Genomic DNA, 25,749 nt, shown 5'->3' with positions numbered 1-25,749 from the left:
TACCACGCGTTGTTCGGCATGAAGACTTGCATTTAACAGCACCTGGAGCGAAACATATTGGCGAACAACAAGTGGTAGAATCTGAAAACATCGGAGAGCAGTTATTTTATGTTTTTTTTCTCCGAGTCTTTGCTATTAACGCATATAGCTTTGTTCATTTTTGGAAAATTGCTACCGCAGCAGCGCGGCTTAGGCGTGCGTTTCTTTTTTTCAGACACTAAATTGCTTGCGCTGTGAGTACACACATAGGCGCTGGCTGGTATTCCATCGACCGAAGGTGAATATTAAACACAACAACGGGAATTTAATTCTCAAGGCGGGCACCGTCTCCTCGGCACGTCGTCGGGACAGAGTTCATTTAATAATGAGTTCAGGTAGCCAGACAATTTCGGCGTCTGCTCCTCCTCTAATCCCGCAAGTGACAAGACCAGCCCTTATCCCGGCACTTGCATCACCTGCACAGCAACCCACGTGTCCATCGACAGCTCCCGTGTTTCATTTGCTGGCCTACGGATGACCCCCCCAGTCGCCCATCCCCGCACGATGCTTTCTTTTTGAAATGTATTTTGGGGGGGGCGGGAGAGAGAAAAAAAACGTGATACACACAGACGCACACCACCGACCGGATCGATTTCGCCGTAAAACCTGACGCTTGCTTAGGAAAACAATCGAGGCATTGCTTGCTCGCAGCATTCTCTGCCACCGCCTCTAGACTTGTGGGGACGTCAGAGAGGTTTTTTTTATTGTTAATACATTGCGCCTCCCCCACCCCCACCACATGAAGCCGACCCCCACTTTTGCCGGTCAGGCTGTGTGAGCTGATAAGACCCCTTGCTAGGAGGTCCCGTTGCACATAAATATGAGCCACTGTCTTATCATGCTCTGTAAAATTGTGCTAATTCTGCCCCATAACAGTAAATCCATATCTAACCAAAACCCCCTATGTTCCCTCCTTGGTAATGCATGTATATGGCGTACCCATTAATGCAACCATGAATAAAAACTACGAATAATTACAGCCCCTTTATCGACCCACTGCTGGATGATGTCCTCATGCCGTGTTGATCATTGGGTGTATTTTATTCTTACCATACTTCGGCACACTGCCCACTGTGCCAAAAATGGAGGTAGTGTTCAGAACCGGCTTTAGAGATCACTTACCAGTTATGTTAGCTGTGACTACGAGAATGGAACTCGGGTTGCCAGGTTCATGGCACTGTGCTTACCGCTGCATTGCTGCTCTGCCTCAACACGCGTCAACTCAGCCCTAAAGCCCCATGCGTTTGGTGGCGCGATTTTTTCTTCCGAGCGGCTGTATTTTCCTTGGCAGGCTCCGTGCATCAGTTGGCCATTGTGAACCGCACGCTTTCATCACGCGGGCTTGGAGGTAAATGATCGCCATGGCGACGCAGCAGCATGAAGCGTCTGTTAACAAAAAAATAAATTTCTCATGCAGATGCAAACGCGTAATTATTCACTTGCCAGAAAATGTCAACCCAGCAGACACGTGAACCAACCATCACGAGCACTCGCGCAGCGGCGAGATTGGCCTCTTGATCGCCTTTTGTTTTATATTTTGTACCATCAGGCCACTCGACCGGACATTTTTATAAACTTTAACAGGGCGCCTGCCTGAGTGTAATAAAGCAAATGTACGTCCATTTCGATCATAAATTGACAAATGAATATGATGTCGGTGAAAGGTTTTTAGTTTGTGAATAAATTAAACGCTACATACGCTTTTCTATCCTCATTATACCTGCAGCTCGGCTGAGAGCTTTGTTTGCTAGCAGTCCAAGCCATCACCTCGAACCCTGCAATGCACCTCCTAGTGATTTTAAGGCTTAGTCTCACATTACCACTTAAATGTTACAGTTTCATACTTCAATCTTCGGACTCTCATGTTTTTATTATGAAGTGGCGGGGACAATGGGACGATTTGAGATGGGATTGGGCATCTGAAGTGAAAGGTACCAAGGTGTGAACAATACACAACCCCCACTGGCTTCCAACGAAGGTCACAGAGTTCGTTATAAATTATTAACATGAGGGTAAATATTTATTATTTGGGTCTTTCGGTAAAGTCACGTAGATAGGTTCAAAGAAAATAACAAATAAAAACTACGACGTTTCGATCGCAACACAAGCGGTCGTCTTCAGAAAAAGGGGGGTTAGCTTCCCAAGGTAAACTTTATAAGGGGTTTGAAATGGGCGTAGCCCAAATGCCAGCAGCAAATGTTAATGCAAGTGGTGAGCAGCCACCAATCAAAAGGCTGCCAGGTGAAAATTAGCATGTTAATGAGAGATTAGCATGTTAATGGGAGATCGCAGAGCCGCAACCGAGGGGTTGGCGCTCGAAGTGACTGTGCTGGTGTGAACCCTGTGGACGAGCAGGTTTGAAATGGGCGTGAAGCACAACTAACATCCGAAGGTGGTAGGATGGGAACATCATAGCCAATTATGCCTTAAACTGGTTGAAAACGTTCTTCCAGTGATTGCTCAGTTTGTACCCATCTTCTCGGTTGAAATTGTGTCCCTGTCCACATATATGGATGGCTTCATGAACGAATCTGTAGATAGCCAGTGGGCTCGCAAAGTACCTTCGTCTTAGAGAAATCAATTTTGTGTGAGCCCACCGCATTAAAACAATGATCAGCCACGGCCGAGGTATTGGTCCTACCGTGTTTAAGACCTGCCTTATGTTCACGAACACGGTCCGAGACGTGTCGCTTAGTTTCCCCAATGTAACTACTGCCGTAGACACAGCTTAGTTTGTAGACGCCGGGGTATTGCATGTCAGGGGTCACATCCTTCACAGATGGGATCAGATAATGCATTTTATGTACAGTGTTAAATCTTACCTGGATCTTGTGTTTTGTCATGATTTTGGAAATATTTTTAGTGACCCCTGCTATGTATGGCAAAGTGATGGTTTTGATTGGGTGCTCAAATGTTTTTTTTTTCCCAACGGTTGGGGTGATAGCTTTACGGATTGTGTAGTCTGAATATCCATTCATCTTGAAAGCTTGGTGTACGTGTTCCAGTTCACTGGCTAGGTGATGACGGTCGGAACTACATTGAGCTCTATGGTGTAGAGTTTTGATGAGGGAATTCTTCTGGGATGGATGGTGGTGGGAGTCAGGTTTTAGATATGCATCCGTATGGGTGGCTTTCCGGTAGATAGAGTGTCCCATTGAGCCATCTGGTCTCTTTTCGAATTGAACATCCAAGAATGGTATCTTGCTGCCCATTTCCACCTCAATGGGGAATTTGATGGCTGGGTGTATGAAATTGATTTGGTTGAGGAATTGGTTCAGAGCTGGTCAGCCATGTGGTCAGATGACGAACGTGTCATCTACGTACCTCTCCCACAAGGACGGACGTAGAGTGGATGCCTGGATGGTATCTGTCTCAAAAATTTCCATTAAAACATTGGCTATAACTGTAGATAAGGGAGAACCCATTGGGGTACCTTCAACTTGTTTGTAGAAAGTTCCATTCCAGGTGAAGTAAGTGTTGGTGAGGCAGTGTCTCACCAGGGCCGGTACAACAACATTCAGTCCTTGTTGGACCAAATCTTCAATGATTGCAATGGTGTCAGACACAGAAACTTTGGTAAACAAAGAGACGACATCGAAACTAACGAGCAAATCACCTGAAGACAGTGAGATGTCCTTAATTAACGATACCAAGTGAGCTGACTTAAGTACAGATGAGGTGGTCTTACCGGTGAATGGTTGTAAGGTCTCAGACAGAAACCGTGGCAGTTTGTAGGTGGGTGAGTCAATGGTGGAGACGATAGGACGAAGGGGTGTACCTTCTTTATGGATTTACAATCTGGGTGGTCTAGCAGCAGAGGGGGTTAAGGAACACCGCTTGGTTGGTTCGATTAATGATATCGAATCGGTGATGATATTGTTGGTTTTCGTAAAGAGGCTGTTGGTGGGATCTCTTTTAATTTTAGTATAGCTACCATCATTAAGTAGGTCCTGAATTTTGTTATTGTATGTGGTCTTGTCCATAATGGCTGTGGCATTGCCCTTGTCGGCTGAGAGGATGACAATGTCATCTCTCTTTTATAATTGAGAAAGCTCAAAGCGCTCATCCTTACTGATGTTGCTAATAGGTGTCTTAGCGTTTTTTTAGGATTGCAGCGATTTCCGATCTTGCCACGTCTGCAGTAATAACCCAAACCTTTGAGGGCTACGTCAACCTGGGCAATGATGTCATCAACTGGGATGTGTTTAGGGGTGACTGCGAAATTCAACCCTTTAGCTAGAATCGATTTTAGGCTATCGGAAATTGGACTGTTACTCTGATTGATAACAATCTTGTCAACGTCTAACTTTTTTATGTGTGGATCTGGCTTCTTGGAAAGGAGGTTGAAGTTGTAAATCAGGTTATCTTTGCATTTCTCTGACATTGAGGCGGCTGAAGCGGCTGTCATGTTATCTACATGTTCCCAATCAGATGTAGACATTTTTTCCGTCAATGTTAAGTGTGATTTCAGGAGAGTCTTGTCTAAATTATCTAGTTCAAATCGGTGCAATTTTTTTTCTCTCTGAGATCAGGGCTATGCCGGCCCTGAACAAGATCCGTTTAGCGTTGGGAGAAGTGACAGCAGCAGATGTCAATGTAAAGGCGATCGGTATTACCTTAGTGTCGTGGCATCTCTTCAGGAATGTGAGCGACTCGATCAGATGTCTCGATGTTTGTTAAAAGATCTAATAGTTGTGTGGAAACCCTCCCCGTAGAGGCGGTTAAATCTTGACTTAAAGCTTTCGTGACTTAGGAATTCATATTCTTTGGGTCTTTCGGTAAGGTCACGTAGATAGGTTCAAAGAAAATAACAAAAAACAAAAACCATTCACCATTTCTCACGGTTACAACTGGGACACAACTGTAGAACACTTCACATATACCTCGGACAGTTATTGAAGGCGGGCCGGAATCCAAATGACGAAATAAAAATGCCAGCGAGAACGTTTGGAGTTACATTTCTGAGACTGAACTTGATGATAAAAATCAACAGACTCTTACCGATGTCACTAAAGAAGAAGAACAAAAAACATAATAGCCTGCTATAGCATGGATCAGAAACGTGTACATTGACAAAGAACATGTGCATTAACGTGAGCCTGGGCAGGACCCGTTGCTGGAAGGTTGGAAAGAACACGGCTGAGAATGTCCACCACGAAAATGAGCGGGGAGATCAGCTCGTGTGTAGGAGTTAGATTGTGTCATCGCAGCTCCATGAGAGACGGCGACAGCTTGGGGAGACCTTCGTGGCTGTTGACTATGAACCAAATGTAGAATTATGCCCAAACTGGAATTGTTTTGTTCAGAGACCACGGCGTACAGGAAGAAAAGAAAACGGACATTAAAGTGTAAGCAGTAATCAGCCCCTCGAAGAACTGTGAAGGAGGTGAACAATGTAACGCCGTAAAAAAATGGTCTCATTCACTGACCAGCGATTTTCACTCACTTAAATACGGATCTATTCAAGCGACCACATTTATTTTCATATAGATCGAAGAGAACGAGCTTCATAGCATGACGTCATGTTGCTTCTAGTGTAACACTATGGCCTTTCGTCGATTTTTTTCGTTGTTGCATAAATGTTCCGATGTTTCAAGAACCAACAGCGGAATAATCGCCTAGGCGATGCGTCTAACATCTCTACGTGAAACGACTTTAATGAATGTTAATCGGTATGAAAGGAAAAGGGTTCAGCCCTGCATTTTCTTGCCGTCTCCACTGCAGTGTACTCAAGAGAGACCCCTATTTTAGCCAACTCTTCCACACGTGCCAGACGTTGTGGGAGAAGTGGGAGTACCCACATTTTACCCCATCATGGGTGACCAGCTAATCGATTAACTGTGCCCATTGTTTCATCGAATCGGCCGACCTTTGATTTGCAAGTCTACCGCGACAGCTTCCCGGGGATGGGTGTAGTGGCGGTACCAAATTCGGAATCTCGCATTGCAGTGTCTTCAGATAAGACTTGTGCTGATATTGAAGAGCTGTCAGTGCGTTAAGGCTTCAGCAGTTGTGCAAAGTGGTAATGCCTGAACACCCGGCATGGATCGAATCCGCGCGTACAGAGTCGAATGAGCCAGTGGCAACATGCACTTCGCTCTGGGAAGCTACAATCCCCGCTCTCCCCAGTACTTTTGCCTATCGGACCCAAGTCTCATGCATCACATGTGCATCAAATGATCATTAGCGAGTCTCCTAGCCGAAGATGCATCACCATCCATCAACACCATCGGCACCCTATTTTGTTTGCGTGGACCTCACCAGTGTTGTTCTCGCACCATCATTTCGGTTAAAAAATAAAACGTGCAATCTGCCCTCCAATGCCTGGCATACCCTCCCGAACCAATGTGTAATGCACACGGATATATATACGCTATAATTATACCACAAGAAGTGGGCGGCGTTGGCTGAGGCGCGCATAATGGTTAAGTCCGACTCGGCGCATTATGTCAGCTGCTCACATAGGCTCCGCTTGGATACCGGGTCTCCGGCTTTTTGTGTTAGCGCAGGGGCTCCATAAAATGGTTATAATCGTAAGAGGCGGGGCTGATCGGGCACCACTCCACAGCTCGTTCGTTGCCGCAAGATACATGTCAGGGTTTTTTTTTGTTCACACCAGCTCGCATCAACCCGACGACGATCAGTTTATGTCCACGCGGTGTTAGTGCTACTGGCCATCCCACTCCTCCTCCTCCTCCGCTTCCCTCCCCGCAAACAGCCACAGCCCCTAACCCATCCCCCTAGCACCACCGCTACCACCCCTACAATTATTTATTTATTTCTCTTTTGTTTTTTATAATAAAGTAACACAGATCACCAGCGGTGCCCTACGCACTAGCCGCGGCGATGTGAGGATGTAATGCGCCCTGCCGCTGTGTTTACTTCTGCGTTCGTGGAGCGCAGAGAGGTTGACCCAGTGCGAGAGACACCGTCGGTTCTCCGGGACCCGTGCCCGGTCCGCGTGGATGCGAGATTAGCACTTTTTATTTGATGGCTGCACCCAGAACATTGGACCAAGATGCCAGTGATGAAAGGATTGCTTGCCCCGCAGAATACCTTCCTGGACACGATTGCAACGCGGTTTGATGGAACACGTAAGTCAAGTGTGCGTGGTTTTTTTTACGTTTGTTTTTGTTTCGGGCAGAGATGTTTTATGTATTGTTTTGTTGTTTTGTTTGTTGATTTGCCATTTTTTTACAGCGTGTGCGCAAGTTGCAAACAACAGCAACAGCGAGACTGAACGTTTAAGTGTGAAACGTGAGCCTGCCGTACTCAATAGCAGTGCGTGTTTGTAATTCTACAGTAAAAGCTGAACTATAGTGGGGGTTTTTCAAAATGTGTAAAATGTTAAGTTAATTTCGCAGACCTTCGTGTTTACACGCACGTCGCGTTTTATTGTATACCCTATCATTGCTGGCAATAGTTGATGCACATGAAGAAATGACGGGTCAATGTTTTTTCTTTCTTTATAAATGCCCAGATCGCGTTTCCGTTGCTGACACGTTACACAAAACGAAATGCAATTCATTATTGAAACCGTGCAAGTGGACAACGAAGGGAGAAGCATGCTAATGAGTCACCAACAGACGTTACCATGTTTTTTTGTGCTGAGCTTTGCAAGTCCCCCCCATGCTGCAGCCCTTAAGTGGCCATTGGCGTTCGCATTCAGTACCATGGATAGCGCCCGGGCGGTGCGGCGTATATACAGTGTGCAACGATATAGCCCAATCCGATTGCGTGCAGTAATACCTACTTTTGCTGAAATGTCTCAATGGGGGTAATAACATTAGATGCTCGCGTTGTATCTGTTGAGCCCTGGTTATTACACTAATGTAGTGCGTGTTTGTCATTAACATTGGACGACGTGTACGGTTGCAAACATTATTGACACTCATTCGCCTCATTTTAGGTATGCACCGTCATCGTTTTAATATTACACGTTTGGCAACAACGCGTTTGCTGGCTTGTGATGGGCAATAACACACGGCAACAGTAGGACACGATCAGAGACTAAGTTATTTTCGTGTCGTGCATTTGTCTGTCTAGCCAGAAAAATGTGGGTTCCCAAACCCTGCTTATTACAGAGGCGGACAATGCATGGGGGGGGGGTCCTTCCTCTGGAAGTGGCTTGAGCAAGACATTATAGGTCGCATCTTTACCTTTACTTTATAAGCAGTTGCTATGGCTAGGGTCGGAATTGTATCCCGTGTGTGCTGTCAAGTCTATAAATGAGCAGCGCTTTGGAAGCGAAAGGCAGACTCCATCCCCCCCCCCCCCCCCCCATCCTATACCCTAACCCCGACTGTTTCATCTGCATCCATGGGGAACCCAAGGCGGTCGTGGTGCATTGTTTATCGATGCCTGGTCACGGCCAGATGATGGCCATTCACGCGAGGACATTAACCCATCTCCACTAAAGCACGTTCTTGCATGTGATTACCCAAATAGCTCCTGGCTTCGCTTAAGTATAACCAGCATACAATGCAGGCTTTAACGTGAATGTGCAGTATTTTTGGGATGTCGCTATGACATCTTATAGTTATGATCTAGAACCATGTTAGTGTGTGATGTTTTTTTTGTACTTTTGGTTAATATCTGCTGCTGCTGTGATTGAAAAGGCTGTTGTGTTTTCTGCTCGTTTAAGAGGCTCCTCGTCATCCAATGCGTTCACAGGGGTGCGTGGTGTGCGCGTCGCTGATTGCTCCAACGTGCGTGTTTATATTTGTCAGTTGGCTCAGCTCTGAAAACACAGTAACGCATTACCGTTGACTACATGTTATTGTTGGGACATTTACTTATATGCGAAATTAATTTAAATTCGCACATTAGTACACCTGCACTAAAAATTAAAACTGTTTTATAATGACGCTTTTGAATGTAATTTCATCATTTTTTGCCAGCATCTAATTATTCCTGGTTTATCAGTGTTTAATTTACCGCACCGCTGACTCGTCTGAAAAGTGTTAAGGGTGCGTTCAAGTGAATCGTTTAAGCGTGCAAACACCTCACCTCTCCGATCTGCCCTCTATTGTGCTGCCATCTGCTTTCAGGCTTAAAATGTATGGCAGGACATGTATACAATGTCCCTACATTGATGCAGTCTGAAGGATGCATAGGATATCTAACAACTCATTCGTGACTGTGACATTTGCAAATTAGATCTCTCTTCAGTACATTGTCGAGCATGCCTGGCTACCAAAATCCATTATATTATTCACTACAGCTGAAACTATCTGCGTAACAAAACATAACAGTGATTTAATATCAAGTCTTAAAAAGAGCTTGCAGCATTTTACCTGAGTGCAAGCAATCCAAGTTTTGAAAGAGGTATTATGAATGGCCACTCAATTGAAATGCAAAAGCTTCAGGCTAACCATTTTTAGGTAAGGAGGTGTTCTGTTCACAGTGTCTTTTAAGTATTTGATAGCGGTTCAATCACACTGGCATCACAATAACACGATGGCCTCGTGATGAACAACAGAGGTACTGAATTGCAAACTATTCAGACAACAAATGAGAAATTACCGTTTGGTAAATTTCATTTTAACGTGTTAAACAAATATAGAAGCGAACTGTATCCACAGGTGCACCAAGCATAAATTCAACTCTGAACGATAAAGCAGTGTGCCCATACACCTAATGTCTCTTGTAAAGTAATTATTTAGAATGGCTATTAGGTCTTGTGTTGTACCCTAATAGAGTAAATTAGTACAACGTAAAGGAAGCACCTTGTTTGTTGATGCAAGAGGGACCTTATAGTTGGAGAGGGTGGTGGGGGACTGCCATAGAGTAGATACGATATTGTTGATGGCAGGGTGAGCAAGGGCTTTTGGAGTATTGTGCTAAAATCGCCATTGGTGCACAGCCGAAATTCACACTGCAATGCCTGAATCACAAAATGCCGCAGCGTTGACACTGCAGCTTTGAGGTTTTTTTCCCCCCTTCTGATATAACCAAGCCAGTGTGTCTAGTGAAACTGCATGTGCATTTATCCCAGAAGACAGCTTCACTGCAGATCTGTTCACGGGGGTGCACGGCCAACAGTGCAGCCCAGTCGCAATGGATCAGTGCAACAACATGCAGATTTAATTCAGAATTTCGTAAGTCACGTTAATTTGGTCGAAAATCACTCGTGGGTTTACTTGTCTGATTAGGGTGGCTAAATTACCATTATAAATCCTTAGCTCATTTTGTTTGTAATATGTATGTTACATAAGCTGTAACTCTATTGCAGGCGGGTGTAGATATCACTATAGCAGAGTTCCATTCTAAATTAAATAAAGTATCGCGTGAGGTGGCTGGAGTGACTCAGAGGTTAACTGGAGCTGAGTTCTCACTTCTGGAGTCTGTCTAGAATCCAGGCGGCCACCTATGATTAAACTGGGTTGTGAAGTCATTTTGGCTGGGTTTGCCATTAAAAAATAGTTTATTGACTCAAAGGGCTTAACCCGAAATAAACGGACTGACTGATTATCATGGTTGGCTACGTACGGTGGGAAAAAAGTTCAACATACGTACATACATAAAGTGTAGTTTGTTGATGGTCTCAGCCCAGTCACCTTTAAATGCACAAAAAATAATGTCGATTTGATTTTGCACTTATTTTGCCTAATTTCCAGATGAGATAATGTTTGTCATATGATAAATATAAATCTGTAGCAGGATGGGTGGGAAAGTGCTTCCCTCCATTGTGCACATTAAGATCACTTGACGGGATCACAGAGGCAGCTCTGTGATATTCACTTTCATGGACCATTCTCAAATACAAAGGGTTGTACTGCTCGCTCTGCGAGTTTTTAATCTCGTGCCATGACGCCAATAGCACATTGAGGATGAATTGTGAGGAAAATGTTTGATAGAAAGAAAGAAGGCACGGCGCTTTTGAGTTCATGTTCACAACCTTTAGGCATCAAATTATGTTTACAAAGTATGTTTAAAGAAAACAAACGTTCAGTCGGTCAGGCACGCCAACAATATTATTAACATTACAATGCAGAATTGTAATTTAACTAGAAAGACCCTCGATGTCCCCTCAATGCCCCCGAATATTTTTGGCGCTCTAAGAAGCTTGTTATATATGACACACTTTACTTATTACATGTAGCTTGTACCAAATGCAAATGCCCGTCTATCACAGTGATATTAAACTACATTGATTTATGTTTTTTATAACATCAAATATTGTGAAATCATCTTTTTTTTTAAATAGCATTGAGTTTTGTAAAGTTTAGATTACCTTTGAAACCATACTCAGCCTATTATGGTATTAATATTATACACACTTGATGGAGTGAATGAAACAAACACAGGTGCACAGGTGCAGTGACAATGTCCCTAAATATACAAAGATGTACTGTGAACATAGTATCCATTCTATCATTGTGTATGCTGCAGTAATGCATTGCTAAATAACAATGGGCCGGGATTTACAGCGATCATTGCAGATGCAGAGCTGTATGCCATGGAGAATCCGAGTCGTAATACTGCTGTCAAAACAGAAAAATTCAGTTCAGTTCAGTTTATTTTGGTATAGCCCTGTGAGCCATCCGGCTCTTGAATCGGGTGCAACCACAACAAACAAAAAAAAACAAAAACACGAACAAGAAAAACATCTTAAAGTGACTATGTGACTGTGCAAACAGAAAATCCATGAAAAAAACCAGCAAAAATATTCCTGAAAAAAAGCACCGTACACCAACGCTGTGTGCAAAAAATCCCAGTGGGATGCAAGTCAAACAACAACAACAACCACAAAAACTTAGATTAAGGCCATCAGTCTAACTCCGTACTGCAACAAAACAAACATGTCCAAACCAAAAACGTTTTCCAAATCACCAAAAAATAAAGCCATAATTGCAACGTAAAAGTGATCACAAGGACTGTGACCGATTTTTTACAATAAACTACATAAATAACATGTAACACCAAAGCCTAGAGCCATAGCTGGCTGAATGAGTTACTCCACAACAACAGAAGCATCGGTCGGAGTATCACATTTTTCAATGCACCTTTAAGATCAGCACGCTAAATCAAAATACAGCTAATACTTTGCAGCGTCATCCGGAGCGAAACATTTTATTTTATTTTACGCCAATGAATAGCAGTGGCAGCTAGGGGTGTACAACTCCTCTAGAGCAGTTTTGAGAGAAGATCTCATTGGTAGCGATTCAAGTTGCAGTTTATTGGCAATAGCATTCCAGACTCTGGGGGCATCAATAGCAAATTGAGCATTAGCAGCAAGTGGGTCACACACCCAGCTTATCGTAGTTTTCCCCCCAGTTTAATGCTAAATTTTGGCTATTTATAATTGTCTTGGTGATCCGTAAAAAAAACAAGAGGTCTTGCATTTCAATTAGTTGATCAGGAGGATTGCCTGTGGCGTGCGTAAAATGTGGGTACTTCCACTTCTTCTAAAAGAGGTGGAGGAGTCGGTCGAGAGCTCCCTCATGGTGGGGGGGGGGGGGGGCTCCTTGCTCTGGAAGTGGCTTGAGCAAGACATTATAGGTCGCATCTTTACCTTTACTTTATAAGCAGTTGCTATGGCTAGGGTCGGAATTGTCTCCAGCATGAGAAGCCATGAATAAATAATTTTAAATTACATCCAGAATTCAAGACAACAATAGCTGAACGCTCATCCGTCAAAGGGGTGGAAGAATCCAGATCAGACATGTGAGTGGAGGACCTTAGGATCTGAAGAAGACAACATGATGCGTCAGCAAGGCTCACATGCTGAAATGGACAATGATCACTTCTTCATGCTTGTTCCCAAGCTGTAAGAGGAATTCAGATAGTATGAAGCTACGATACAAGAACACACGAGTAAGTAATTGGATTTTATTTGTAGTCTAAACAAATACTTGTCAGATATTCAGCATCCATGGTCTCAACGAGCGGAGTGATGGTGGATGTATGAAAACGGCATGAACAAGGTAAAGAGATAACATTGTCACAATTTATGATGCCCGCGAGCTGCTTCTTTCACGCTAAATTTATCTCACCTGTTCACGCCATACTAGGGGTGATCCTGAAATTCATTCAACATTCAGTTGCCTCATTAAAGCTTTACCACAACGAGGTGATTAGCACCGTATATTGTGGTAGCTCACGAGTTAACACAGCAACCTGCCCTCGCTCCCTAAATAAGTTATCTTTAGCCTGATAATTGACACAATACAAGAGCAATATGCATTGAACAGCAGTGCAGGGCTTTTGGATTAGAGATACACAGGGAGTCGAGTTGTAAGGCAGCCCCTGTGAACAATGACAAAGTTTCGCTTATAGCCTTTTACCAACTGTTGGGGCAATTTCCATTTGCGAGCACCTATTAAGGCCAGCCCAGCACCCTACGGGTTTATTGTGCCCGTACAATGCCCAGTCACTTTTGTCTATGTTGATGTTTCCTCACTGGACCAGGTATTCAGGCTGAATAGACCTAGGGGAGGCACAGACCCGATTATAATAACATATGCCACTTACGATAGCTGGGGCAGATAATCGAACTCAGTTGGCCAGGATCATAGCGGAGTGCATTAACTAGTACACTATCTATCCCCATTATATGTTATGTCTAACTAACACGTGCATGCAACAGCACCATTGACCAATTATTGGAGTCAGAAATATTGTCGCTTAAGTTAGGAATGATGTTCGTGTTATCGTCTAATTAGAGGCGTGGGCTTTAGCAAGGTAACTCGATTGAGGATTCTAGGAACATCATGTCAGGATAGGGTAAGAAACTTGGAGGTTTGGATAATAATGTGGCAATAAAGTGTTTGAGAGGGAAGGAGTTGTGATGGGTGTAGAATGGAGGAGGGCAGCGACAGCTTATTGCTGACAATTCCACAACTGTCACGAGGAGGGCCTTTTATTTCACAAGTGAGGCATTTCGAATGCAGCAAGAAGTCATCATCCATCTGAAATCTGATTACCGTCACAGGAGGCTTACGACGGCGCATAACCCAGAGATGTGAGGGCACGGTGGAAAGCAGGCTGGACAGTTGTCTATCTTCAATGATATTGTACAGTCCGTTGTTAAATCCACTGCTGGATGCATTCCGCCTCATGCAGTTTCAGTCATGGTTTTTTTTTAAATACCTTATTTCGCCATGCTGGTCAGTTTGCAGTGAGTTATTTACCAATCTGGGATTTGGACATTACTCATACCAATACAAACCGGCTGTGGTGTGGCAAGTGGACCGTCCGCACAGGAGCACAGCCACACTTTGGAGGGTGTCCAACTAACGAATGCATCCTGATGGGTGTTCATTAAATTACAGATATGAAATCTACACAGAGATTGACTACTGGCTCAATACTGAGCCGACTGTCCATGCACCACTGTTTATTGAAATATTCTGCCATCAGCATAATCGTCATTAATGCCACCTTATAGAATGAATACAAAGTACCATATTTGTAAAAAAAAAGTTTTCCTGCTCTCTTTAGTCGTATCAAACATTCAGGTGATGTGTGGACAGCCACGTTTCCTGCAATGTGCCCCTGCCAAAGACAAAGATTCCCCGTATAGGCTGCACATACTGTTGGGGCAAGTGCTGTTAGCGAGCACCTATGAAGGCCGGCACGGCACACGAGGAGGTGGGTGGCCAGCACCACGCCCGACCGCCTTTGTCTCCCCAGTGGCGATGTTCACACACTGCACCGGGTACTCATTTGAGGCTGAGTCGACCTAGGGAAGGAACTAAGTCGACCCAGGGAAGACCCACGGCTGGTTTAGGGTGTTAACGGCCGTGAGCGGGAATCGAACTCGGGTGGCCGGGTTCGTAACGCGCAGCACGGCTGCGCTACGCTACCACTACGCTACCGCTGCCCTCTGGCGCGCGCGCGATTCCGCGGCTAACCCAGCGCCATCGGGCTGCGTCGTTGGCAGGAGAAGCTCGCGCCGCGTAAGTGGCCACCGCGCCTCTTGTTCTCCGCTGGGGCGCAGCTGCAGCGCTTTAAGCGGCATCAGAGCGGCTTGTTGCCGGGGAGACGGCGCTCGCCGTCGCCAAACTTTGTTCTCGCACAACAGGCGGACGGACGAGTCGTCCCCCCCCCCCCCCATTCTGTGTCGCGCGCAGGTGGAAGAAATAATCCCGGGGCCCTCTCTCCGATGGTTTCTCGAGGTCAGCGAGCGTCAATCTTTTGCGAGCTTTGCCAAGTGACGGCCTCGCTGCTTCCGCAGGCTTGTCGCGAAAAAAAGAGAGCCACTCGTCGTTAGTTTCTGCCGCTGCTTCTTTTTCTTCTTCTGCTGCTGCTGCTGTGCTGTCTTCTCTGAGCTCGGCAGACAAACTCGGATGCCGTCGGAACGGGAATGTGCGGAGTGGCATTGATTAGGTCGGCAACGGACGTTCGATGTTGCATCCAAAAGTTAGAATTGTAGAGCAATCTGTACATGCTGCCTTATTGTTGGTTTAAAGAAGTTATCTATTTCGGATGGGATGCGTGCAATGGGAATCAGGATCTGTCCGTCGAATTTCATTGAGAATGGTTTCCCTCTGCTCATGCAGGAGTTGGCAGAGCAGAGGTACAATGGTTAACGAGTTGCGCTATGAACCCGGTGAAGCCAGTTCGTTTCCCGGACACGGCTAACATTCGTGACTCGTGATATCGGAACTGGTCGTACTATCCCGCCCCCCTCCACCAAACCACCCTGACCAGCGTGGTAAAAAGAAAAACATCATCACCTCCACATTGCGTGGAGAGGCCTTCATCCAGCAGTGAATTCAGAATGGCTGCGATGTGTTTGCCGCAGAATATATATATACCCCTCAGAGCAATTTTAACAAAATTCATGAATATCAATATTTAGAAGCGCCCCGTTAGCAACTTGAATTGAATAAATAACAATCTAATCTGTAATGTAATGCATTTGCGCCTATGGGGTTACTGTAGTGGAAAGGTTGCGTGTTGCTTGTCATTTCAAACGTTGGGGTCCAGAATAAGGACGGACGAAGCATTATTTTGGACGGTTAAGAAAAGCACGTGGGCAAATGCAGGACACATGACCACATGGGACGATGTCCGATGGTCAAAAATAATGACGTCTCTAAACCGAGGACATTGGAGCCGATGAATGAGCTCGTATGCACGAGCTAGGTTAGATGATTTACACAAATGGCAGTGGATTTGGGGGAGGGGCTTTTTTCCAGCAGTGGATTGACCTCGACCTACGACCAAGCAAATTAGCGCAAGAGTGCAGCATGCTTGTAATCTCAACAGCCACTGTATGCATGTACTACAGAGATGAAAAAAACCCCACCCTTTGCAAGTCAGCCTATGTCCGTGCGTGTGACGGAGTGGGGCGTCTCTGTGGGCCCTTGTAATGATGTCTTGCTCTCGCCTGGGGATGCAATGCTATTTATTCAGTGAATTGCAGGCATGTAATCACGTGCATTAATAATCAAGACCTAATGTGCTTAAACATTGTGTGGGAAGAGGCTGCATTTGAAATTTAACATGATATCCGTTGTTAATAGGATTTTTTTTTTAATCGGCCACTTGCATAATTGGCCAGAAATGTATTTGTGTATGTGCATTACAGAACAGCAGGAAATCTGTTAAACATTCATTATTTACGAGATTAAAGGATTTTTTTCAATAGAAGAGGTTCATAAAGAATAATTAGCGCGTTTTATGTTAGAGTTACAGCTTGCGCTGTGGATAGTATATTATCATGTTGTACGTTATTGATTTACGAAAAGAAAGCGGTTTGGCTGCAAGTCAGCCACACGAACAAAAAGATACGTTCCAGTTTCTCGGCCACCGCCACGATGCTGTTGATTGAAATGATCAAACAGCTCTGAGCGGTTCTCGTGGACAGCGTAAGAAGGTGGATGGTGCTGCAGCAGCAGTGGAGCAGTGCTTCCACCACCGATTAATTATATTTAACATTGTTTTCCTTCCACCACCGATTACCATTGTTTACCTCCACCACGGATTACCATTGTTTTCCTTCCACCACCGATTACCATTGTTTACCTCCACCACCGATTACCATTGTTTACCTCCCACCACCGATTACCATTGTTTCCCTCCCACCACCGATTACCATTGTTTTCCTTCCACCACCGATTACCATTGTTTACCTCCACCACCGATTACCATTGTTTACCTCTCACCACCGATTACCATTGTTTCCCTCCCACCACCGATTACCATTGTTTTCCTTCCACCACCGATTACCATTGTTTCCCTCCCACCACCGATTACCATTGTTTTCCTTCCACCACCGATTACCATTGTTTACCTCCACCACCGATTACCATTGTTTCCCTCCCACCACCGATTACCATTGTTTCCCTCCCACCACCGATTACCATTGTTTCCCTCCCACCACCGATTACCATTGTTTCCCTCCCACCACCGATTACCATTGTTCACCTCCAACTCCGGCGACATTGGCAAATGTCACCGGCGCAGCAGAAGTGCGCGCAGCGATTAAACAAAATGACCACTTTACTTCCTAACATTGCGAATTCTGAGGTTATTTTGTTGACGGCAACGTTAATAGTATGACGTCAGCTCGACCGAGAGGGCGGCGGGACGTTGTTAGACGGCCACATTGTTGTTGGCAGGGTACAGCGTGTGCTCGAAGGCTCGCCAATAATGTTTTACTAATTCCCACACGGGTGCTTATTTACAATACCACCGCTAGTGTTGGGCATAATGCTCGCGTGTACACGCGTGCCTCGCGCACGTATCACAGCCTGGATTGTCATTCCATGGTAGCATCCAATGGGTCTACAACTCAGCTGCTGATGGAGACTGGGGCAACCAGAGCTTACTGCTCACTCGGGCTTGCCACCTTGGTGGTGCAAAGGAAAACAGGGGCATACCATGGGAAAATAATACATCAGGAAAGTGAAAGAGGTGCTGTCTTATCATTATTATTATCATTGTTGTTACACAATTGACAAAAAAAATGGGACTCTGAGAAGACTTACAGATGTTTGCAGGACAGAAGCTATCTGATAAAGAGATTAATCTTGGGAAAACCAGGACAAATGAAAACCATATTGCCTATATGGCATCGCACGATCTAAATCAGAGAGATGTAGCGAGAACACCTCCTTCATAATGTACATGTACAGCCCTTTTGCCAATCCACCCCCTACTCCATGCGGATTGTGGGGGTCATTTGATCGCATTTGTGCGGGTTGGTGAAGGTTACTGGCCACTAATGTTAGAGGCCGTCTATAAATGACGTCACGCAATTTTGGACGATTTTTGACCCCCCCCCCCTCGTCACACGGCGTGACACAAAGTCAGACCCCCCTCAAATATGACGTCACAAAGCTCTGCCCCCCCCCTCTCCCCCCAAAAATAAAACATGTTTCAAATCGCTTTGGACTATTGTCATTGTAGTGCGTATTTAATGTGGCGCTGCACTCTGATGTTGTAGGAGAAAACATTTATTAAAAAGTATATTTAATTAAGTAGAACGTGTTGTCTATATTTATTTAAAGTTGCGCATTTTGATGTGACGTCACATTTCTCAACCCCCCCCCCCCCTCCTCGTCACACATCGTCACAAATGTTTGACCCCCCCCCCCTAGGTGCGTGACGTCATTTATGGACGACCCCTTATTCGTTTGTGGCGAGTGCTATCTGGCACTCGCGATGAACGTTAGAGCTATGAACCTGGTTACGCGGGATCATAACTGCAGAGTGTGATAACCACTGTGTCACGCCCCCCCCCCCCCCCTATGCAGTATATGTGCAGTGTGTGCCTGTGTCTGTATGTCCCGTCACGTGTGGAATCTAAATATTAAACAGCCACGTGAATAAAAGCAGAGGAATAATAATACTTGACGTCGCGCTGTCTCGCATTGTCCATTCAGGAGAAAGGAGAAACTCATTTGGAGAGATGACGTCATCAGTCATCAATATTTCAGTTTGTACAAAACTTTTCACAAAAAGCCTCGAAGCACATTGTAAAAATAAAGAAGAACAAAAAACCACACAATGTACAAGCACTTGGGAGTTAATGGAATACAGTAATTCTATCCAGTTCGGTTGCATCAGCAATCGGGAAACTGTCATGAAGTATCGCAGAAACTTAAGAATAGTTCCAGCAGAAGATGCCCCCATTAAAAAATAAATTTCATTGATACCTAAAATATAATGCTTTGTAAAGATGACATATTGCTTGCTTTGTATAAGAAACAGTGTGTATATAATGCTAATACACTTTCAGGTAGGGGTAGCAGTGGTGCAGGGGTTAAAACCCTGTGCTGTAAGCCTGGTAACCAGAGTTCAATTCAAATCCGCGGCTAGCATCAGTGGAGAGTAATATCTGTATCCTTCACCCAGTTCGTACTGACCAGCATGGTGAAGTATGGTCACCCCCCCTCCCCCATGCTTGACATGGCGTGCGGAGGTCTTAATTCAGCAGTGGTTTTATTAAAGGCTGTACATTAAGACAAATTATAATATTATTACAAATACATTGATGGAATTGTCATGCATATCTTCAAAAGTGATAAGACAGCTATAATTAATGGCAGTGAAAGAAGAATAGCATGAAAACAATTGTAAGCTTCAACGTTTAAAGACGTTCTTCAACTGCTGTTGAGTTGACTGGTTGTTTGTGAAAACCAACGCCTATTTTAACAAAGGTTAGAGACAACCAATGTTCCGTGTCAATCTGACTTTGGTCAGTGTTAAATCTACACACGGTCAGTAATAAAATAAGAATGGTAATCATAGCTCTGTATCCAACTTAGTGGCAGTTACATCATTAGACCTCCTTTGCCAGTACCAAAATGTAATAATAGGGTTTTTCCCCTTTTTTTCTGGCAACAAAACTGAAACCTTTTTACAAGGATTCATGTCTGCATTAACCACAATACCTGCAGTCAAAATGCAAACAATCAGTTTCAAGGACAATGCATATATTATCAAAGTATGTTTTTGTTTGCATTTTGACTGCAGGTATTGTGGTTAATGCAGATATGAATCCTTGTAAAAAGGTTTCAGTTTTGTTGCCAGAAAAAAGGGGAAAAGCCATATTATTAGTGGCAGTTGTAACTCTTGGCTCTGTATCCAGTAACACCATACGGTTTACTTACATGAATACCTGACAGAACCCTATTGTCAGTGTTCACATTTGCTTACAATAGGCCCTGATAAAAGCTAACGTTGTTTCTTTCTACAATTCGCTGAAGAAATACTACATGTCAAGTTCATCCACACGATATACTGCCATGGAGCAATCAATTGTCAGCACGCTAGAATTGCAATCACGTCCTCTGTCCACCCAGCACTATAATTGAGTACACCGCAGTAAGTCGATCGGCAGGTCGTATCTGGTTGGATAAAGTGTGGATACTCCGATCTCTTCCTAAGACATCTATCTGGTCAGCGTGAAAGAGCAGGCCAAATCCCTTAAAGACGGGTATATCTAGAACTTCCTCGAGCAGAGGCCCTTTTTGGCAGCAGTTGCGTCAGCAAGAAATTTCAGGGCTCCACCAAATACCGTTTCACATACTGTACGCCCACATTCTGAGCTTTCAGACTCACTCGCCGAGCTTGTGTACACACTTGCTGGAAGCCGACACCGGTGGGGAATTGCCACGGTCGTGGTGGAAAGTTGGTGTTGAATTATTAAAGGCGTTGTTTTCTCTCGGCCCGTGGCGCGTTCCCCGAAATCGTGGGTGAATGTCTTCGCATTCCATTCCCCACTGATTTCTGACCAAAACTACGGCACGCACACGAGGTCACAAAGAAAACAGGGACATCGCAGAAATAAAAATATCTCGCAATGCCGGAAGAGGGGAGAACTATGTGCAAAAACATTGTCGTGAGTGGCATATTAGCGCACGACGGATAAATAAATAGCACCTTTAATATCCTGAGAAAACTGACAGATTTCCCAGGGACAGCAGCTACCTCAATAAAGAGGATAAGTCCGTGAAAACCGGGACAGGTGGCAACCCTACTGCACACACTTGCAAACAGTCTGCATTTTCCTGTTGATGTGTGTGCTTGTATACTGCGTACCTATTGTATAGTAGGGGCACAGAGAGCACAAGGGCTCTTGTACATGCATTGTCATATACGCAGCTGTATTTCAACTTTCGTTTATTGTGCGCGCATAGGAATACTTTCACCGCGGTCTCTTTAAAAACCAGTGATGGCAAAGGAGGGCATCGTCACTACCCCATGACAAAATGTGGCATGGGATAAACGTCCGCCAGATGAAACTTGTCAGTTTATTTTTCCGTCACAACAGAAAATATTCAGGAGTAATACGAAGTCTGAGGTTGGCATTTTTCTGCATGCGAATCACTCGAAACAATTTGCTTCACAGTGAAGATATCATCTTGCTTTGTGGGCAGCCACGCAGGGTCCGCTCACTGATGCAGTGAGCCAGGACAAGGCTTGCTGTGCTTCACGTGACTCAGCTTGAAGTGGGACCTAGAGTCAGTGCTTTTTTTTTACTCTTCTCACACAATGGCACTGATCAAAATTGTTTTTTTGTTAAAGGTGGCGAAGGTGTCGCGCTACAATTTATTGCTCGCATTGCTGCCAGCCGAAGGGTCTCCAATCGATGCAGCTCGTGAGAGAGAGGCCCTCTTAAAGGTTATTTTGGCCTACTCTTCTATGTTGGACAGACGTGCCGGAAAGAGTTGTGTGCGCCGACGACACTTTACGACCTGCAGATTGACTGACTGTGGTGCACCCACTTAATTCTACTGGGTGGACAGAGGCGGCGAGATATAATAGAGTTGCCCGCATTGCTTAAACTGCTGAGCTAGAACGTCAGATGATCGAACCAGCAACCTCTGCATCGCAAGTCTAATTTTCTACAACCATTACCAAAGCGAAGGGTTTTAGTACAACGGCTTTTGCCGAACGCTAGCGAATTAGTTCAATCAGTGATTAACACTTACTAACGTTCTTTTCAACGCAGGTAACCGTCAGATGAACATCTTCGCACGCTTTCAGTGCGACATCGAGGAGTTCTGCGCCTTGCTAAATCCATTATTTCAGCTCTGGTGAAAGAATGCTGAAGATAACTGAGATTGTGACACTGTTAAATGATTACCCCGTCCTCCTCCTCTTGCCTTGAGCGTCATCTGTAAACCCGTTTCTCTGTGCAGCGTGCGCTGTATAGTTAAAGATACAGTGCAATGTGCACTGTGTATTTAAGATCTATTTTGAGCAGAGCTTCTTATTTTCACCTCTATTATGCATGGCTTTCTCCGGACACTGCAGTTTTCACCCATACAAACAAGACGATAAAAAAATTCTGATAATAATAATCCATTCCTGAATAGAATCGCATCCTTAAAATATGTGATAATTCCTGAAATTACTAACAGAGTGAAAAGCTACATGCGAATGTAGCATCCACCAAAAATCTATCTTTAGAATCATAGAAAATTCCTCGGGTGCGTGGTTATTATTATTATAGGATCCTCCCGCCCCGGAATTCCATCTTCAGGGGTTAGCGCGTGTCCGTGCGTCACGTGAGAGATGTCGCGCGCACAGAGGTGGTGCCTCCGTTAAAAGGTCTCCCATCCCACCTGCTGCCGGGCTGGGTTTCTCTACATAGTCACCCCTCGCACGAGCGGTTCTTGCTGAAAGCAATCACTGTCACGGCAAGGGGTGCCGCTCGGTCGAGGCCGCGCGGTCAGATTTAATCATTATCATACGCGGTCAGAATCTCAGCGGTCCCGTTGCTGTTTAAGATTTAGTGTTGACGAGTTAATTTCTCAAATTGGCTTGTGAATTGTTTCCTTGAGGAAGAAGAAACCCATCGCGTCAACTATTGTACCGTAATAAAATTTCGAAATGGAACATGAATATTTAAAGGTTGCAATTTTAGAATGTGCAACTGTGAATCACTTTTAGATTACATATATTCGTTTAATTGGGCGTTCATCTGGGCTTTCCTTGGAAAATTTGCATTTTTTTTTATTGCAGACACTTATGGAAACTATATTTCATCATAGTGCGGGATTGCATTTCTGCAATGGCCTGCATTTCTTTAATTTGTTTCATTACTCAGTTCAAATATTCCGCTCTTCACGGCGCAGGCTTGATAGTCGGGGGCCATGTGCAAATACAACAATGGCCATGTTAATGATTACATTGATGGTAATGGAAAAAATAAATGTTGATATTTCATGGGCAGTAATTTCCTGCGAGCAGTATAATTTAATACTCTGTGCTTGATTTAAAACAGCTGCGTCGACAATCCCTTCATTTTATTTAGGGGAACTCCATATGCTCGCAGCACATCATTGTCGGGGATTTCACAGTAATCTGACACAGTTGGACTGTGTGGGTGTTGTGACCCGGACGCTATCATTTAAATTGCGACTGATGGATTCTGCTCTTTGTGATTTATGTGGCAAGATCAAATGAAAACGTTCTTTGCATACATCTATGATAGTAATACAATACACGTAGTTTTGTTTTTCCACTGCTTAATTAAAACCTAATGCCCTGTTGGTCATCATGATTGCTTTGCCATACTTCACCACGCCAGTGAGTGGGGGTTGGTAAGGTATGGCGGAAGGCTCAGAACCAGTTGCGATCTCACTCGACACTGATGTTAGCAGCGGCCAGGGAATCAACTTGCCTTGCATCCCAATGCGATTTTTGCACACAGCGTTGGTGTACGGTGCTTTTTCTGGAACATTTTGCTATTTTTTCCTGGATTTTTCTGTTTGCGCATAGTCACTTTAAGATGTTTTCTTGTTCATGTTTTTGTTTTTTGTTTGTTGCGGTTGCACCCAATGCAAGAGCCGAATGGCTCACAGGGCTATACCAAATAAATTAAACTGAAACTCAATTCGCTGGACTCATTGCGCAGTGCGCTAACCGCTATCCCACCACTCCTTCCCAGTGTATACCTGTATTCATCATCAAATGTTTGCATACAAATATTTACTCAAGAGGCATTAATTTTAATTGATCCCGATAGTCGTGATGCATCTGTTGACCCATGCATCTTGCGTATTGTTTTGCTTGTTACGCCGAAAATCCTCACTGAATCTCAGGAGGGCCTTGCCGAGAGGGTGATGTAGCAATGTGTCATCCCAATTGAGTAATTTGTACTTGTAAGTTTAGCCAATACCAGCTATATTGAATGGTTATTTTTAGGAAACCTGAGAATCTGGAGGAAAGCCATGTAGAAGAAGCGGATAACGTATTAACTCCACTCAGAAAGGTGCCCAAGATGGGAATTGAACACAGGGTCTATTTGCTGTGACGCCCAAGTGTTACCACTGCTGCACGTGAATGCACACAAAAGGCTCAGTGGTAGAACGAGCTGTTTGCGAATTCAAATCCTGGTTGGGAGTTAACTTAGCCCATTATCCCTCTATGGCTGATAAAACGAGTATCGCTTTGTGGGGAAGTCAAAAGTGACCGTTTTATTGAGAGACTCACCCCCGCCAGAGGGATGTGCAATATCCACCATTGACTCAGCACTGTAAACGGTAGATGAGCACTGCTTCAGTGCTCATTTGAGCAGGAAATTACTGACATTATTTTTGGCACACAGACGCATCGTTAGGTTAATAGACTGAGCGAGGCAGATCAAACGAGACAGAACACACATGACGGACAGGCGGAAATGTGAACGAGAGAGTACAAACGAAACTCAAAAGAATTGCTGCTTGAAATCGCCCCTTGACCCAACGTCGTGACACTTCATCAATGTGCCGTGCGAGGTACAATTTTTACGCGTCAGATAAACCCAACCTTGTCGGCAAAAGCCGCCTCGTGATACTGTGCATCCATGGCAAACAAAAGTGTCGCGAGAAACCTGAGAGCCATGCTCCGTATGTTGTTGTGTGGGCTTCAGTTCCTTATGGCAGCGAGCCGCCGTGAAAAGACATGTGCGTGGCACAGTGGCGCACACAGATAACATTTCAGAGGGGCGTTAACAATTTCCATGCTAAGAGTACTCATTTCATTTCCATAACTTTGCGTGTTTTTATTTTATTTCAGGTGAAACACCCATAATGGGAGTGCTTGTACGTGACGTTTAATATGGCAGTCATAAAGAGCGTAACGTTAAGACGTTATTCACGGCGTGCAATATTATGGGTGTCTTCCCCACATTACGCCACGGATCCTACCGTGGCGTAATGGAAAGCGAGCTGGACGAGCAATGCCGACTTCGCCGATTCGATCTTCCAGCGTCGAAGCTGAAACAATGGGCAAACTCATTAAATCCCTTCGCCTCTGTCTACCCAGCAGAATAAATATGTACCGTCTCATTCGTATTAGGTGACCAGCAGGTGTTGTGTAGTGGGATCACGTGTGGATTCTCATGTCTTTCATGACGTGTCCCGCCAGCTGGGATGAATATTCCTAATACCATCCTGGGGGGGGGGGGGAGCAGGGGGCGCTGGGGGACTCCTCCTCGAGCGGATGCCAGCAGTAGTGTGAGCAGGAGATTGCAGGACCTGCACCTTCACATTTACTTCCCAGGCTTGCCGCGTTTTCGCGCCACGTTTAGCCGCTCGCGCGCCGCGGCAATTTTCCTTTGACGCGAGACGTTGCCTTCGATCAGTTGTGTTGCCTTAGCGCGCGCGACTAATTCAATTGACGGGTGGGCACGCTGAAACATCGGTGTGCCGTCAGATGGTTTCGCGGATCAGCAGCCTGTTTGTCTGACGTCGACGGTTCATAACTACTAAAGACCACCGTGATCGCACTCAGCCGTGCGGCGACGGGAAGAGCAGCGGA

General features: G+C 44.8%; 1 protein-coding gene across 4 annotated transcripts in view; it reads left to right on the top strand.

Annotated features, from left to right (window-relative positions):
* Positions 1-6,339: 6,339 nt before the first annotated feature.
* Positions 6,340-25,749, top strand: part of LOC116940917 (voltage-gated delayed rectifier potassium channel KCNH8-like) — a 122,594-nt gene continuing 103,184 nt past the window's right edge. The window contains exon 1 of one of the 4 annotated variants that reach the window (XM_032951297.2): positions 6,340-7,133. In XM_032951297.2, the coding sequence (XP_032807188.2) occupies positions 7,125-7,133 (9 nt within the window). In that variant the 5' untranslated portion in view covers positions 6,340-7,124. Of the gene's footprint in view, positions 7,134-8,309; positions 15,162-25,749 lie in introns of those variants that run through there. The other 3 variants (XM_032951292.2, XM_032951293.2, XM_032951296.2) reach the window with 3 other exon arrangements.

This window comes from Petromyzon marinus, chromosome 10, assembly GCF_048934315.1.
Source record: "Petromyzon marinus isolate PM22_M1 ecotype Great Lakes invasive population chromosome 10, UKy_Petmar_22M1.pri1.0, whole genome shotgun sequence".
NCBI lineage: Eukaryota > Metazoa > Chordata > Hyperoartia > Petromyzontiformes > Petromyzontidae > Petromyzon > Petromyzon marinus.
Note: the sequence above shows the minus strand (reverse complement) of the source record. Positions and strands in the feature narration are given on the sequence as shown.